Source organism: Helianthus annuus, chromosome 14, assembly GCF_002127325.2.
Source record: "Helianthus annuus cultivar XRQ/B chromosome 14, HanXRQr2.0-SUNRISE, whole genome shotgun sequence".
Taxonomy (NCBI): Eukaryota; Viridiplantae; Streptophyta; class Magnoliopsida; order Asterales; family Asteraceae; genus Helianthus; species Helianthus annuus.
In genome coordinates, this window is record NC_035446.2 from 25,174,191 (window position 1) to 25,189,810 (window position 15,620).

Below are 15,620 nucleotides of genomic sequence, written 5' to 3' on the forward strand. Positions count from 1 at the left end.
GTCAATGCGTGATGTTGATCTGACCCCTCACGTGAATTATCGGCCCATGTGTGATGAGATGCTCCTCTTAGCTATTGGGCCTTACATGAGAAGTCCACGTGATGTATATTGGCTGCCACTTCCTTGTCTTGTCACGTGAATGATCATGATTTCCTTCAAAGTCTGATGAATTGATGATAATATGTTGATGTCACAAAATATACTTGTTGCCTCTAGTCTCTTGATGTACGTGTATAATATATGGTGAGAACCAATGAGTCACGTGAGTGCAACCTTTTTCCAAAATCAATTGCGCTGCCAACATGTATCACCAACCATAGCCTACGGTTTGATACCGTAGGTTACGGTACAAAGATTCTGTTTCTTTGTTTTGCATCTCTTTCAACTTTGAATAAAGTACCCAAAGGCCCCTAGACTTCATTTTATCACATGTTTCGCACCTTTGAGTTATCTCCTCGACCCGACCAACTCCCATTAGACTTTATGTCTCTCTAATAATCATCCGTGCTTGTCCCGGTTCATTACTAAGCACTTTAATTTCACCATATTAGGCGTTTAACCTGTAAAACCACAAACTTTCGCAGTAAACATATTCCAAACGTACAATCACGTAAACGGCAACAAATCACACAAATTAAACACATTAACACTCGGATTTCACAACCTCCATCAATAATCCAGAGTATAAGGCTTCTAATTGTTCAACAATTATTTCTTTGCCATTTTTGTTTGAAGTAATTTGAAGATATTCAATATTATTTTCAGATATTGTTTTTAGGTGGTAACCGTTTTTTCGAATATCTTTAAAGCTAAGTAAATTTCTTCTTGATTTACTAGAATATAATGCATTATCAATAGTTAATTTGGTACCCGAAGATAATGTTATGTGTGCTCTGCGGAGCCTTCGATAAGGTTACTGACACCAGATATAGTACTAATCGGTGTCTCTGCCGGAGACAACTCAGAGAAAAATTTCATATCTTTGAGAATAGTGTTAGTACTACCGCTATCTACCAGACATTCATCACCAATAATAGCTCTACTGGAGCTAGTATACATATTTATTTTCAATGAAATCACATGCATCCAAATGAACGTCTGGTATCGTATCGTGGCTGGAGGTGCATCCTCAATCAGATTAGTTTCAGCATTCTTTCCTTTTTCTTTCATCATGCGTTGATATGCCTCAACGAGGTGTTTAGGGGTGCGACATGTGCGGGACCAATGATTTGACATCCCACCTTTATAACAAATGTTGCTTTGGTTCCCGCTACTTTTCCCTTTTGAAGGTCGCCCCGTATTATGTCGACTCGATTCACCACCGCTATTTTTATTGTTATGGGACTCTCGATGCCACGTATATCCTCGTCCTCGACCACGACCTCTATTGGGGCCGCGACCTCTACCTCTACCTCATCCGCTTTGATAATTGGCCACATTCGCTTCAGGGAATGGGCTTGCACCGGCGGGTCGCGATTGATGGTTTTGTAGTAGGAGCTTGTTGTTTTGCTCCGCGACCAGAAGACACGATATCAATTCAGAATATTTAGTAAATTTACGTTCCCGGTATTGCTGCGATAGGAGCATGTTTGAGGCATGGAACGTTGAGAAAGTTTTTTTTTCAAGCATGTCTTCATCGATTATTATTTTTTTTCACCACATAATTTTAATTCAGAGGTAATGCGGAACAAGGCAGAATTATATTCACTGACAGTATTAAAATCCTGTAGTTGTAAATGAAGCCATTCCTAGCGGGCTTTGGGGAGTAAGACCAACTTCTGGTGGTCAAAACGTTCTTTGATGTTTTTTATCTTGAGGTGAAGTTTGATTACCATCAATAATTGTCTCCCCCAAATTATTTGCCGTCAAATGGATTTTAGCATCAAGAGTCCACACGGAAGGTAGTTGTTACCCGAGATGTCAAGTGCGGTGAATTCAAGCTTTGATAAGTTCGTCATTTTTATCCCCAAGGAAAGAAATGTATACGGTATGAGAACTTCAGGTTCTCTTTAATTATAACTACATGTTCTAAACATCATATGATAAGGCTGTTTTGATGTGATTGTGAAGGAAAATAAACATCATACGAGTTGACGCTAATCCGCGCGTTGCGACAACGAGCCTTAATGCATAAAGTTTTTATTGAATATTGAACCAGACTATCATTAACATATCTAAAAACGAAATTGACGATTTTAAAACCTCGCGACTGAACGATGACTTTCGGGCCATCGGCGATGGCAAAGGCCCCGGTTGGCGGTTGAGGACAATCGCCGAAGAAAAGTTTTCGGGTAAGATTATTATGTGTGACGGTAGGAACCGTCGTTTTCTATCTAACCCTTCTTATATATAGGGATCAGTTCACGTATAATAAGAATTTTCCATACGAATTGTGCGCAACAATTCAGACCCCATACCTTTTTTCTATTACCATAATTACGGTCACATGATATAAATACATTATTATTAATAATACAAACGTGAAATAAAATATACGGTCACATCTTGATCTAATATTTTTTTCTTGCTTTAGAATTAAATATTCAATGAACAAAAGGCTGCTTAATTCAAAAGAAGCCGGCTAGAGAACAAAAAAAAAAAAAAAAAAATCTAATTTAATACATGCCTGAAAACGAGACAATTGTAACGGTGTGTTTTTGTTTGTGAAACGGTGCCCACAGATGGGGTAAACGGTAGTGATGGTTGTGATTTTCTCAAAGGTTTGTGATATTTTCAATTTCGTGATTAATGATTTTGTTTCTATCCTAACTTACAACAATAGGGCAGTCCTAGTTTGTTCTAAAGTTCAAAATAAAATTAAAAAAAATTGATAGTGTATCCGGATTTGATGAACGGCAATTATCTGAATCCAAGCTGGTAAATTCTCTGATGAATATAGCGATCGTGCAGATAACATGATAAAAACCAAAGAGAAAAAGAGATAAACTGAATTCCACCCGTTCATTCTATTTAACATTACAATATATAGATAAACACAAGTGTAAACCCTAAAACCCATAAGTATTGGGTTGGTCCTAAAATATCTAGTTTATAACAGTTTCTTATTTGTTACTATATATATAAAGAGATATCTATGAGTCATGAAAAATATAAAAACATCGATCAATATCATCTTTTTTTCTTACAAATCAGGAACTGACCATGGATTATAAAAACTAGAAGAACAAAAAAATAGGCATCGATACTGCATTTAAAAACAAGAACACATTCTAACCTGGCACGGATCATGAACTTTAAACACCTTAACAAATTAAAATCCTGAATGAATCCGGGTTTTTAAAACCGGAACACATTATAAACTTGACTTCGGACATGAATTTTCAAAGTCGTAGTAAGTTAGATAAAGATGAAGATTTAGAATCACAAGAATGAAGTAGAGAAAGAAATTCTTACAAGCATATCAACAAGAGTAAATTACAAAAATCGTCCTTTATATATGTCACTTATTGCAAACTGTGTCATTTATCTTCAATAATTACAGAAAACATACTCGATGTTTGCAAACCCTTACAAGTTATGTCTTTTAGCCCTAACTCAGTTAATTTTTTGTGGTTAAATCTGAACAAATGGACCCCACATATCGGCGACAAATGGAAACCAACACGTAACTTAAGGGGGAATATAGATATATATATGTGTGTGTGTGTGTGTAAGGGTTCTAATCTTAAGGGGGCATATATATATATATATATATATGGGAAGGTTCATTAGGGAACCACTAAAAAAGTGGGGAACAGTGGGGAACCGACTTAAACGAACTCCGATTGGACTCATTCCAGTGGCGTTGGAACCGGCTCGTCGAACCCTAACTAAGATCTCTTAACCCTAAATCCTAACTCCTAAAGTCTAAACCCTAAAGCTAAAAAATAAGGCTAAAACCTAAGCTAAACTGTAAAATCTAAACTATAAACCCTAAAAGCTAAACCCTAAAGGCTAAACCTAAAGCTAAACCATAAACCCTAAAGCTAAACCCTAAACCCTAAAGCTAAGCCCTAAAGCTAAATCCTAAAGCTAAACACTAAAGCTAAAACCTAAAAGCCAAATGATGACTGTCGTCAGAGTCAATCAAAAACCTAAATAAGCTACGTAGATAGCGTAAGTAGGGTATCGTATCCACGGGGAATTTGTGGTTAGTGTTTAACTAGAGAATTATTATATATTAAAGAAACACAACTCCCACCCAGAATCCCGATTGCAAGTTTAACACAAAAACCCGTTTACAGATTCATAACACCACATAGACATGGCCTCGGAATTAATGAATTTGATTAATTATTAGGGATAGTTTTTAAGATTCACCATACAACCTAATAATCCATTTATTTATATCAACTACCCACCAATTTACCAACCCGCTAACGATGCAAGTATATCGCCAATACGCTTGATAAATGACAAATAATTCAAATATAAAAAACGTTTACCAAGAATTCAACACAAGTGGTCAAGTTTTACCAGTTAAAAAGAATCCGCAAACAAAGTTTAATGAAAAACAAAGCAATCGTTCATCCGGGCAGAAGCCACAAGCAAAAAGATAAAGGTAATGTCCTCCAAGTTTCAGATTCTAGGTTTACACAAAACTCAATTTAATCATTAATTGGACACCACATAGACATGGTGCTGAAAAGTTGGTTAATTTAAGTGGTAGTCAAAAATAGGTCTTTGTCATCAGATCTTTTACAGTTCAATTACCCTATTTACTAGTGTGAGCCAACCTACTCTATGTCACCCAACGAGCTACAAAGTTTTGTCATCAACCGAGCAAGTTGTAAAGTAAGAACTCAAAACACATAAAAATAGTTCAAAGAAACCAACACATCAAATTGTTTAACAACGTTGTCAATGTCAAAAACACCAATCATGAATAAAATTAAGAAAAGTATCAAACCCTATGAACCGTACGCTTGAAGAAAGCCACCTAAAATCATGCCTTAAACCGTGCACAGCTGCCCGAAGGCGGCTGCCTTCCGTGCGTGCCCACTCTTCAAAAAGTTGCCGTCAATCCTCCCCTCCTCCTCTTGCGTCCTATTCAGCCTCCTTTTATTCCCTTGACAACCTAACCGACTCACATATCCTCTTTGTGTGTGGGCTGCCGAATCACAAACTGGCCCATTTTATCAACTAGAGCCCCACTTAAATTATGTCCATTAAATCAACTCTTGATTCTCCATACAACCTGCAACGTGTCAAAATATGTTTATTAATTAATTCTTTTAAGTCCAACGTTAATCCTCATATAAATTACTTTACTACATTTAATACTATAATAGATATACTTGAAACTTTATTATGTAGTTTAAATCTGAATTGATGGTTATTGATATTAATTTATATGTCTAACTTAATCATTTTAGCTCGTTTTCATCTTTACCCGTATGATAATAAAACCACATCAAAGAACCATAATTTTAACCAATATCAATGCATTTTAATTATAATTAATATGAACTAGAGTATACCTAAAATGCACCGATCACCAAACCCTAATATATTTAGGGTTCAGAGGTTATGATTTAGGGTTTAGGTTTAAGAGATCCTAGTTAGGGTTCGACAAGCCGGTTCCAACGCTGCTGGAATGAGTCCAATCGGAGTTCGTTTGAGTCGGTTCCCCACTGTTCCCCACTTTTTTAGTGTTCCTCAATGAACTACATATATATATATATATATATATATATATATATATATATATATATATATATATATATATATATATATATATATATATATATATATATATATATATATATATATATATATATATATATAGGGTAAGGTTCATGCGAGAAACACCTTTATTGCGAGAACCGCGAGAACCAATGTGAAACTAAACCCCCAAAAAACCTAAAAAATCTAAAAAAATCAAAAAAAAAATCTAAAATTTTTTTTTTATTTTTTTACTATTTTTTATGTTCAAATCGCTACTTTTAGTAGCCAAAAAAAAAAATTTTTTTTTTTTAAAAAAAAATTTAAAAAAAAAAATTTTTTTTTTGGATACTAAAAGTAGCGATTTTTATATAAAAAATAGTAAAAAAATAAAAAAAAAAATTTTTGGGTGTTTTTTAGATTTTTTTAGGTATTACTGTTTGTGTTCACACTGGTTCTCGCGGTTCTCGCAATAAAGGGTGGTTCCTAACGGATCTTTGTCCTATATATATATACAGTAGGGATCCTGCGGAAAGTGTGTTTTTCCTAGAAAATCTAGGAAACGATCTGGGCCATCCAATGGGTGTGTTTAATGGTTAAGATGAAGTCAATGGCAATCTTGTAATTTTTTAGTTTATTTAATTCATTGTTTTAAAAGACTAGGGGCAATTTTGTCAATATATCGTGTTTTAAATCAATTAGATAACCGTCAGTCAAACCCAGTCCCTAATTTCACGCGATTTTCCCTTTCTCTCTCCAAACCCATCTTCGAAACCCCAATCCCTACCAAAAATAACTACAATCATGGAAGAAGATAACTTTAGAAAGGATGGAGAGCATCGGATCAAATTAAAGCACTTCTCCATCTCCACCATCTCCAGTTCATCATCACCATTCAAATATTGTTCTTATCATCTCCGTTTTCTTGACGATGTGTTTTAACAGCAAGCAAATTAATACAGTTGTGTTTTAGCAGCAAGCAGATTAATACAGTTGTGTTTTAGCATTCAGATTCATACAGTTGTGTTTTAACAGCAAGCAGATTCATACAGTTGTGTTTTAACAGCAAGCAGATTCATACAGTTGCGTTTTAGCATTCAGATTCATACAGTTGTGTTTTAGCATTCAGATTCATACAGTTGTGTTTTAACAGCAAGCCGATTCATTACAATTGTGTTTTAGCATTCAGATTCATACAGTTGTGTTTTAACAGCAAGCAAATTCATACAGTTGTGTTTTAGCATTCAGATTAATACAGTTGTGTTTTAACAGCAAGCAGATTCATACAGTTGTGTTTTAACAGCTAGCAGATTCATACAGTTGTGTTTTAGCATTCAGATTCATACAGTTGTGTTTTAGCATTCAGATTCATACAGTTGTGTTTTAACAGCAAGCCGATTCATTACAATTGTGTTTTAGCATTCAGATTCATACAGTTGTGTTTTAACAGCAAGCAAATTCATACAGTTGTGTTTTAGCATTCAGATAAATACAGTTGTGTTTTAACAGCAAGCAGATTCATACAGTTGTGTTTTAACAGCTAGCAGATTCATACAGTTGTGTTTTAGCATTCAGATTCATACAGTTGTGTTTTAGCATTCAGATTCATACAGTTGTGTTTTAACAGCAAGCCGATTCATTACAATTGTGTTTTAGCATTCAGATTCATACAGTTGTGTTTTAACAGCAAGCAAATTCATACAGTTGTGTTTTAGCATTCAGATTAATACAGTTGTGTTTTAACAGCAAGCAGATTCATACAGTTGTGTTTTAACAGCTAGCAGATTCATACAGTTGTGTTTTAGCATTCAGATTCATACAGTTGTGTTTTAACAGCAAGCAGATTCATACAGTTGTGTTTTAACAGCAAGCAGATTCATACAGTTGTGTTTTAACAGCAAGCAGATCCATACAGTTGTGATTTAGCATTCAGATTCATACAGTTGTGTTTTAACAGCAAGCAGATTCATTACAGTTGTGTTTTAGCATTCAGATTCATACAGTTGTGTTTTAACAGCAAGCAGATTAATACAGTTGTGTTTTAACAGTAAGCAGATTCATACAGTTGTGTTTTAGCATTCAGATTCATACAATTGTGTTTTAACAACAAGCAGATTCATACAGTTGTGTTTTAGCATTCAGATTCATACAGTTGTGTTTTAACAGCAAGCAGATTCATACCCTGTGTTTTACCATCCTTATATTGTGGGATCTATAAAAAAATTGACTTTAGCCCTGTAAACTGTTAAAACACAACACCAAGAACATGCTGATAATTTCCAGAAATCTTCTGAACAATGGAATATGCGATTGGTTTAGATTTCGAAAACAAATTATTCAGAAAATTATGGAGAAAAACGGTTACAAAATATGGACATGGATAGTTAGTTAATGAAGATAAATTCCAAAAATAATAATAGAATGTGAAAGTACACAATTGCCCTTCTAGTTAAAAATCTTCAATGCCACATGTAAATTCTGATTGCTTCCTAGACTTTTTAGGAAAAACCCAATTTCAATCCAACTCCTACTATATATATATATATATATATATATATATATATAGAGGGGGCTGCTAGAATGAGAACCACCTCGAGTTGTAAGAACCGCGAGAACTACACCCCACGGGTGGGCGTTCACCATGATTTTTTTTTACAACTAAATGTGTGTATTATAAACACAGCCGTAAAAAAAATTTTAAACGCCGCGGCCGAGGAGGTAGTTTTTTACACCACAAGTTTGGTGTTTTTAATTTTTTTTCTTTTTTCTTTTTTTTTCACCAAACTTGTGGTGTAAAAAACTACCCCCTCGACCGCGGCGTTTAAATTTTTTTTTTTTTTTACGGCTGTGTTTAAAATACACACATCTAGTTGTAAAAAAAAATCATGGTGAACGCCCACCCGTGGGGTGTAGTTCTCGCAGTTCTTACAACTCGGGGTGGTTTTCATTCTAGCGGCTCCCTATATATATATATATATATATATATAGAGAGAGAGAGAGAGAGAGAGAGAGGGGGAGAGGGGGTAAGGATAGTGTAAAAAGGGCCTAAAGTGTGAGAAGTGTATTATAACAATATATATAATACTATATAACACCATATAAACACCGTATAACAATACGTAACACCATATAATACCATATAACACTATGTAACACTATATATCATTATATAACAAATATAACACTATACATCTATCATAGACATGCTATCAGACAACCTATAGTGTTATATTTTTTATATAATGATATATAGTGTTACGTAGTGTTATATGGTATTATATGGTGTTACATATTGTTATACGGTGTTTATATGGTGTTATATAGTATTATATATAGTGTTATAATACACTTCTCACACTTTGGATGACCTGGACCGAACCATTAAACTCGGTTTTTCAGACAGATGACCTGGACCAAACCAGACCTGTTGAACAAGCCGATTTGCTTTGATTTAGTCTGTTTGGTCGGTTTCTAGAGTTCATAAACACCCTTACAGCTTCATTACGCAAACCTATCTAGAGTCGAATACAGACCCAGACTTGTGGATAAACACGGTTAAGTCATGTTATAAAAATACATTTATAACACCCAACCCAACCGCATTTTATGCAATCTTTCTCTAAATTTCTTTGATATTATATATATGATGAAGAAATTACAACTCTATGAGAACAAAGTTCTGAAAAAGGAAAATTAAGAAATAAATCACTGTAAAAACCTACTTTCTTTTCCCATGAATAAGATCCACCCTTTGCCACCCCCCACACTGCCAAGTTTTTATTCGAATTCTACCGACTAAAAGTTAACCGCTCGCCTAATCTATAAAACTGTGTCTAATAATAATAGGAAACCCGATCAACATGAATGAAAAATAAACCTCTATTGCCATGGTGGTTGTTGATGCTTGTAATTCATCGGGAATAATTCCCAACCGCTGTCGGGTTCTTCACGTTTCCCTCCAGTAACCGAACTCGAAGAAGCTTGATTGTGATTGAAAAACTGTCTCAACCCCATGTTGTTGTTGTTCATCTCCCGATTTCCCATTTCGGTTATGAAGCCGGGGTTCAAATCAAGGCTGTTACGTGACGGGCCAGCACCGTTTGAACCAGATGGTGCACCGGTTGCAGCCATGTTGAAGAAGAACGGTTGTGTCGGTTGAGGAAAAGTGGGTTGGACCATGTATGGGATTGGTCCACCGGGCGGTGCATACATGGGTCCCATCGTATAACCATTATGGCCATAACCGTAAGCAGGTAGATTAGCGTAAGGCATAGAAGATCCAACCCCAAAACCCGACCCGGACCCGGGCCGACCCAAACTGAAATCCACTGAAGGTTCCGGAATCCTTCCATTACTAGGCGGGAAAGTAGGATGCGGAATATATTCGTTGTGGTTTACTTCAACTTGGGTACCAAAAATGGAAAAAACCGATTCGTCTCGTTTGTTGTTAAACGGCTTGCCAAAAAGCGTATTGTTAAACGACGCATTATTTTGAATAGTCAAGTGATCATTTAAATTCAAATCCATTTTGTGGGCCCCATTTTGTCTCACCCGACCGTCATGTTTCCAATCTAAAGAAATAACTCCAGCGTCACCGTCACCGAAACTATTAAGATCTAACTGGAGTTTCGAAGACTCTTCGACTTTGTCTCGAGATAAGAAGTCTTGAGTTTTATCAATTTTATCGTCACTGTCTTCCGCCACGTTCAGATCAAAGTCAAGGTGGTTCAAACGTTGGTTCGAGTTGTTGTGGCTTGAGGAGGACGAATACGTCTTTTCACTTTCAGGGATCCGTCTAAACGCACTCGTGGCAGCTGACCCTTTCCAACCGAGAGTACCCTCGAATTGCAAAGGGGCAACCGGTAGCCCATCCGCTGCTGCCGCCCTTGAAGCTGAAACAACCGAGACCGGCGTCACAATCTGGTCAACCAGACGTTCGTTTTCGGTTTCGATTTCATGAGAAGAAACTTCTTGATTAAGATCAAACCCAGAAAAACCCTTTTCGGGATTAAGTCCTGATTCTTGACCCGTCTCGTTAATTTGAGTAGCTGGGTGTTCAGGTTCGGCTGGGCTAGGTGAACCCTTTGAAGATGGCCCGGGTTCAGGTTCACTTGTAGTACTACTGCAACTTTGTTCTGGTGAATCAACTTCTAATTCCACTTCATTAGCGACTTGTCGAGCAAGCTCTAACGGGTCCACCATTCCATAGTCGAGTTCCATATCAGACGGTCTTTTGTTAATGAAATCATCACCGCGTTTTTTTAATCGTGAATGGCTTGCCGAATCATCCCCACTTTCGGTTCCAACATCTTTTTTATCATCTTCATCCGCCTCATCACTCTCTGTATCCGATGTCATTTTAGGATGATTATCGGCATCAGGTGAATCCTGCAAACCGCCACCACCAGCGGAATCACCAATTCTACTAGTGGTTTCGAGTTCCGTTACGGTGTCCCCATGGTCTAGATCCACCATCTCTTCATCTTTGTCAATAACGTCTTCCATTGTTTCGGTCTTAGTAGCGGACTCCAAACCGTGGTCAACGTCAATATCTGAAGTCAACGTTTTGTGTTCCGCAGGACTGGATGAAGTACAGTTATTCTCCGGTTTCTCTTTCACATCTTCCAAAGTACTAGAAATTCCCGTTAAAAGCGTACTTTCCGATTCCGATTTAGATTTATCGTTTTCAACCATAATTATTTCCTGTGTTGGCATCTCGTCTTTATCAGTTTCTTGTTGAACAGTATCAGAACACACCGACTGTTCCACATTTTCTACGTTATTATTATTATTATTCCCACCTGGAGAAATAGAAGCCGAAATGACATCTGCCGGAGCTCCATCAACGTCCTGAACTGGAGCCCACCTCTCACAAAGTTCTTTAGCTTTCTCCCGAACCACTAAACTACTATGACCAACAAGACCCTGCACGGTTAGCCCAATTCCCGAACCAACAGACAGATCATGGTCCACCTGCAGCCTCTCTAGCCCCCGTAACAACGCAACGATTAACTCATCAAAACCACCATTTCCACTATCATCCACAACATTTTGAGCATCTTTGAGCCATTTAGCAATGAACGAGAGTCCATCTAACTGGACAAATAGATCAAGACACTCTTTATTTTCAGTGGCTGCAATAGCGGTTGCAATAGCAGACCACTGGCGCGTTCCATGACTTCCGTCACTAACATTTTTTCCAATGTTTTCTTTCTCATTTTGCATAACGGTTAGGAGTTCGTGAACTCGTGTTGGAGTTGTGAGCCCATGTTTTAACTCGACTGATGTAAAGAAATCCTCGAGTGTCATATTGATTTAACTAACGAGTTAATATTTCCAAGATTAAGCCAGATATGGACCATGCTATTACATTGCTTCTCATCGATGGATCAATTTTCCGAAGTACCCTGTGAACATAAAACAATAAAATCAATGTCATCCCAAAAACATTAAAAAAAAAAATTATACAATCTTGGAGCCCAAGAGAGGTTTTGTTACTATATCCTGTTTTGCGGTCTTTAACATGAGCATGTGGCCATTCACATTACACACATATAAACACAGTCTATGAATAAGTGGACAAAAGAATAACTTAAACTATGGTTATCCAGGTAGAGGATCCTGTACATTAATCCAGAAGTGTGAGAAGTGTATTATAACACTATATAACACCATATAAACACCGTATAACAATATGTAACACCATATAACACTATGTAACACTATATAACAAATATAACACTATAGTTTGTCTGATAGCATGTCTATGATAGATGTATAGTGTTATATATTGTTATATAGTGTCATATAGTGTTACATAGTGTTATATGGTGTTATATGATGTTACATAGTGTTATACGGTGTTTATATGGTGTTATATAGTGTTATATATAGTGTTATAATACACTTCTCACACTTCTTACACTTCTGAATTAATGTACACTATCCCTACCTTGGTTATCCATTCATTAGATAAATCTATACAAAAAAATAACATCAAGTTAAAAAGAAAACAAAAAGAGAACATCAAGTACAAATGAAAATAACGAGTTGCAACTTTTAATAAACTGACTATATTTGTGTTCTTTTAGGGTACGGGCATTATAGTCTATACCATTATAGAATATAGATACATTAACCCCCCCCCCCCCCCCCCACAAACCACAACACATACACTGTCCCAATATCCAGAACAAAAAGCACAAGCTTGTAAGCAATCAAGTGTAAAAAAAATTAATAGATAAAAATGTGAGAATACTGATAACGATAAGTGATAATTACACACACGCATTCAACTATTTACAAGTGAAAATCCAATGAAAATCCAGAAATCCTTTATGCAGTTAAAATCAGTTAAAATGCATTTCTTTCCTTTTGGCTCCTAACCATACTTTTCAGATCTATATTTCAAATCTATCAAAGTAAAGCCGTAAAGCAATTGCATTTATGCGAACTTAGAAACTTGCAAAATATGCACATGTCTTCAAACAATAATAAATAGTGCATGGCGGAACCACCTCGACGTAGAAGCTAAAAAAAAAATTCAAAATAAATTCCAAATTCTCAGAGACCTCCTTTTTCCCTTAATCCCTGATGAGTCATGTAACCTTATCTTAGAATCAAACTATCAAACACCAAGAGTAAAACGGATTTTCACAATCCCTTAATATCTAAAGCTACAACTATGAGCAAATATTTACCATGACTAAGAGGGTGTTTGGGGTTGAGTTTTGAAAATAGATTATACGTTTTGAATAATCAGAATCAGATAATTAACTGTAACAAAACGTGATGTTGAAAGATAGTGTTTGGATTTGATTATGTTGCTTGATATCACAATAATCAGATAATCAACTATTTGAGTGTTTGGCAAATATATATTTAAAAAAATAAACAAGTGAAAATCCTTTTCTAAACGCAAATAATCAATTTTTGGAGAACTGCGTTTTGTTGCAGTAAGGGGGGGGGGGGGGGGTGCTTTTGGAAAACTGCGTTTTGTAACTTTCTAAACGCAAATAATCATTTTTTTAATTTTTTTACTCAAACACTCAAAACTGATTATTTACGATTTCAAAACTCAATAATCTAAAATTCTCTTTCAAAACTCAACCCCAAACACCCTCTAAGTAAGCAAAAGTCACATAAATGACTTGTAAACGTAAAAGGTATATAAAAATCCATCCGAACTTGAACAAGCACATCATCTGTTTTCTTTTTTATTTCTTAAACAGTGCAAATAAACTTAGTTACATGACTCTTTAAGGAATCATACCAGACTTTCTGCTTGCCTCATGGCACAGAAATTGTCAAACGTCACACACACGGTAAAATTACGTTTCTTTTATTTGTCTAACAAAACCATGAGGGTGTAAAATGTTTCCAAAAGCAAACTACTCACACATTGTAATTAGCTCCATACAAGAATAACCGACCACATAACATATTACTGTCAATCAAAAAGATAATAAAACAAAACCGTCCCAAGGTTACAGAATATAGAGAAGATACAGTACAGATTGTCATATAATCAACTACAAATATAAATTTTTGATTCTTTTACAATTGAAAATAAATCATATGTAAGGAGGGGCGTAGCTTAGTTGACACCCCAATATTTCGGTTACAAGTGTAAAATTTCCGATTTTTCGTCGAAAAATTTTAAAATTATAAAGAACCCCCCCCCCCCCCACCACCCCACACACACACACAATTATTTTGCTTACCTGTTAATCTGATATTATGATCACACTATATCACACTTTAATCAATCCTGCAACCAAATCACCAAAAAAATCATAAAAAACCCCTAAATTGAGAAAAAAAAAAAGTGTAAACAGTGAGAGCTCAAAATAAACTCATTGTCACAGAAAACCCCAAAAAAAACAATTACTTTCAAAAACATACGAAACCCTAATTCCCAAAATTCAAATTCACCGTAACACAAAACAATCATGTGTAATTACAAAAACCGTTGAAAAATGTTAGTTCCATTAGATTTCATTTAACTCAAATAATTAAACCACAAAACACGTAACAAAATTTAACTCCATAAATCTTTCAAAAATAGAAACATAAAAAAATATTAAAAAATCATAAAAATTATAAAAAAAAAAAAAAAATCATGAATTCGTAACATAACAGCACAACAATTCTCTACACAAATTGAATTGAATTCATCATACAAATTAAAACATAAACAGTGAGTGAATTTCGAGTTTATGGTGCGTATAGTGAGTGATTTTTTTGTGTAATGATGAAAAAGTGTGTACCTGATAACGTCGTGTGTTGGTGAAATTAACGGTGACCGGAAAACGGTATCGTTTTGGTGAAGAAATAGAGATCGATCGATCGAACGTTGCTTTCTCGCTTTGCGTCTTCAGAAGCACCTGTTTTCTTCCGTTTTTTGTTATGTGTCTTGAGTTGCAGAAAGGCCCTACTGTTTTCGTTTGTATATGTTTTTGCCCCTAAATAGTGGCAAACTGAAGATAAAAAAAAAAAAACTCAGGGGTTGTTTGTTTACCTTTTAATGAGTCTCTTAGGGTGTACGGTGTGGTGATCGGCAAAGAGTGGCAAACTAGTTTACCACTCGGTAAACACCGCCGCCAACACTAGTTTGCCACTCAAAGTTTACCAAATCGGTGATGGTTTGACGATTCGGTGAGGGGAGGAAGGAGAGAGAGAGAGGGTATTGTGGGTGGGGTCCATTCCTATCTCAACCAATCACACCTTTTTCCTTTTTAAAAAAAAAAATAGTTTACCACTTCACCAAGTGTTTAAACCATTGCCAACACTTTTCACCAAAGTTTAAACATTTTTGACTGATTGACATGGCGCGCCCTGATTGGTCGGTTTTTTGGTTTACCACTCCAAAGTGTTTAACCACTCCCTACACCCTTAATGGTTTAGACCTCTTACTGGTTCAACACTTAATGATTCAGATTGTTTGTTTCACGAGC

The 15,620-nt window shown here is 35.8% G+C and overlaps 1 protein-coding gene across 2 annotated transcripts; it reads right to left on the bottom strand.

Annotated features, from left to right (window-relative positions):
• Positions 1-9,278: 9,278 nt before the first annotated feature.
• On the bottom strand, positions 9,279-15,106 carry LOC110908246. 2 transcript variants are annotated; one of them, XM_022153163.2, is made up of 3 exons: positions 14,934-15,106; positions 14,388-14,434; positions 9,279-12,071 (listed from the first exon to the last, which is right to left on the bottom strand). In XM_022153163.2, exon 3 carries the CDS (start codon positions 11,971-11,973, stop codon positions 9,544-9,546), a length of 2,430 nt encoding a protein of 809 aa, XP_022008855.1. In that variant the 5' UTR covers positions 11,974-12,071; positions 14,388-14,434; positions 14,934-15,106; the 3' UTR covers positions 9,279-9,543. The 2 variants fall into 2 exon arrangements, with proteins under 2 accessions (XP_022008855.1, XP_022008856.1); XM_022153164.2 differs by lacking the exon at positions 14,388-14,434 and having other exon boundaries at positions 14,934-15,093.
• Between the last annotated feature and the right edge of the window lie 514 nt (positions 15,107-15,620).

What these genes read in the sequence shown, in the direction of transcription:
- LOC110908246 (XM_022153163.2), bottom strand. Translation starts at nt 11,973, where the DNA reads ATGACACTCGAGGATTTCTTTACATCAGTCGAGTTAAAACATGGGCTC.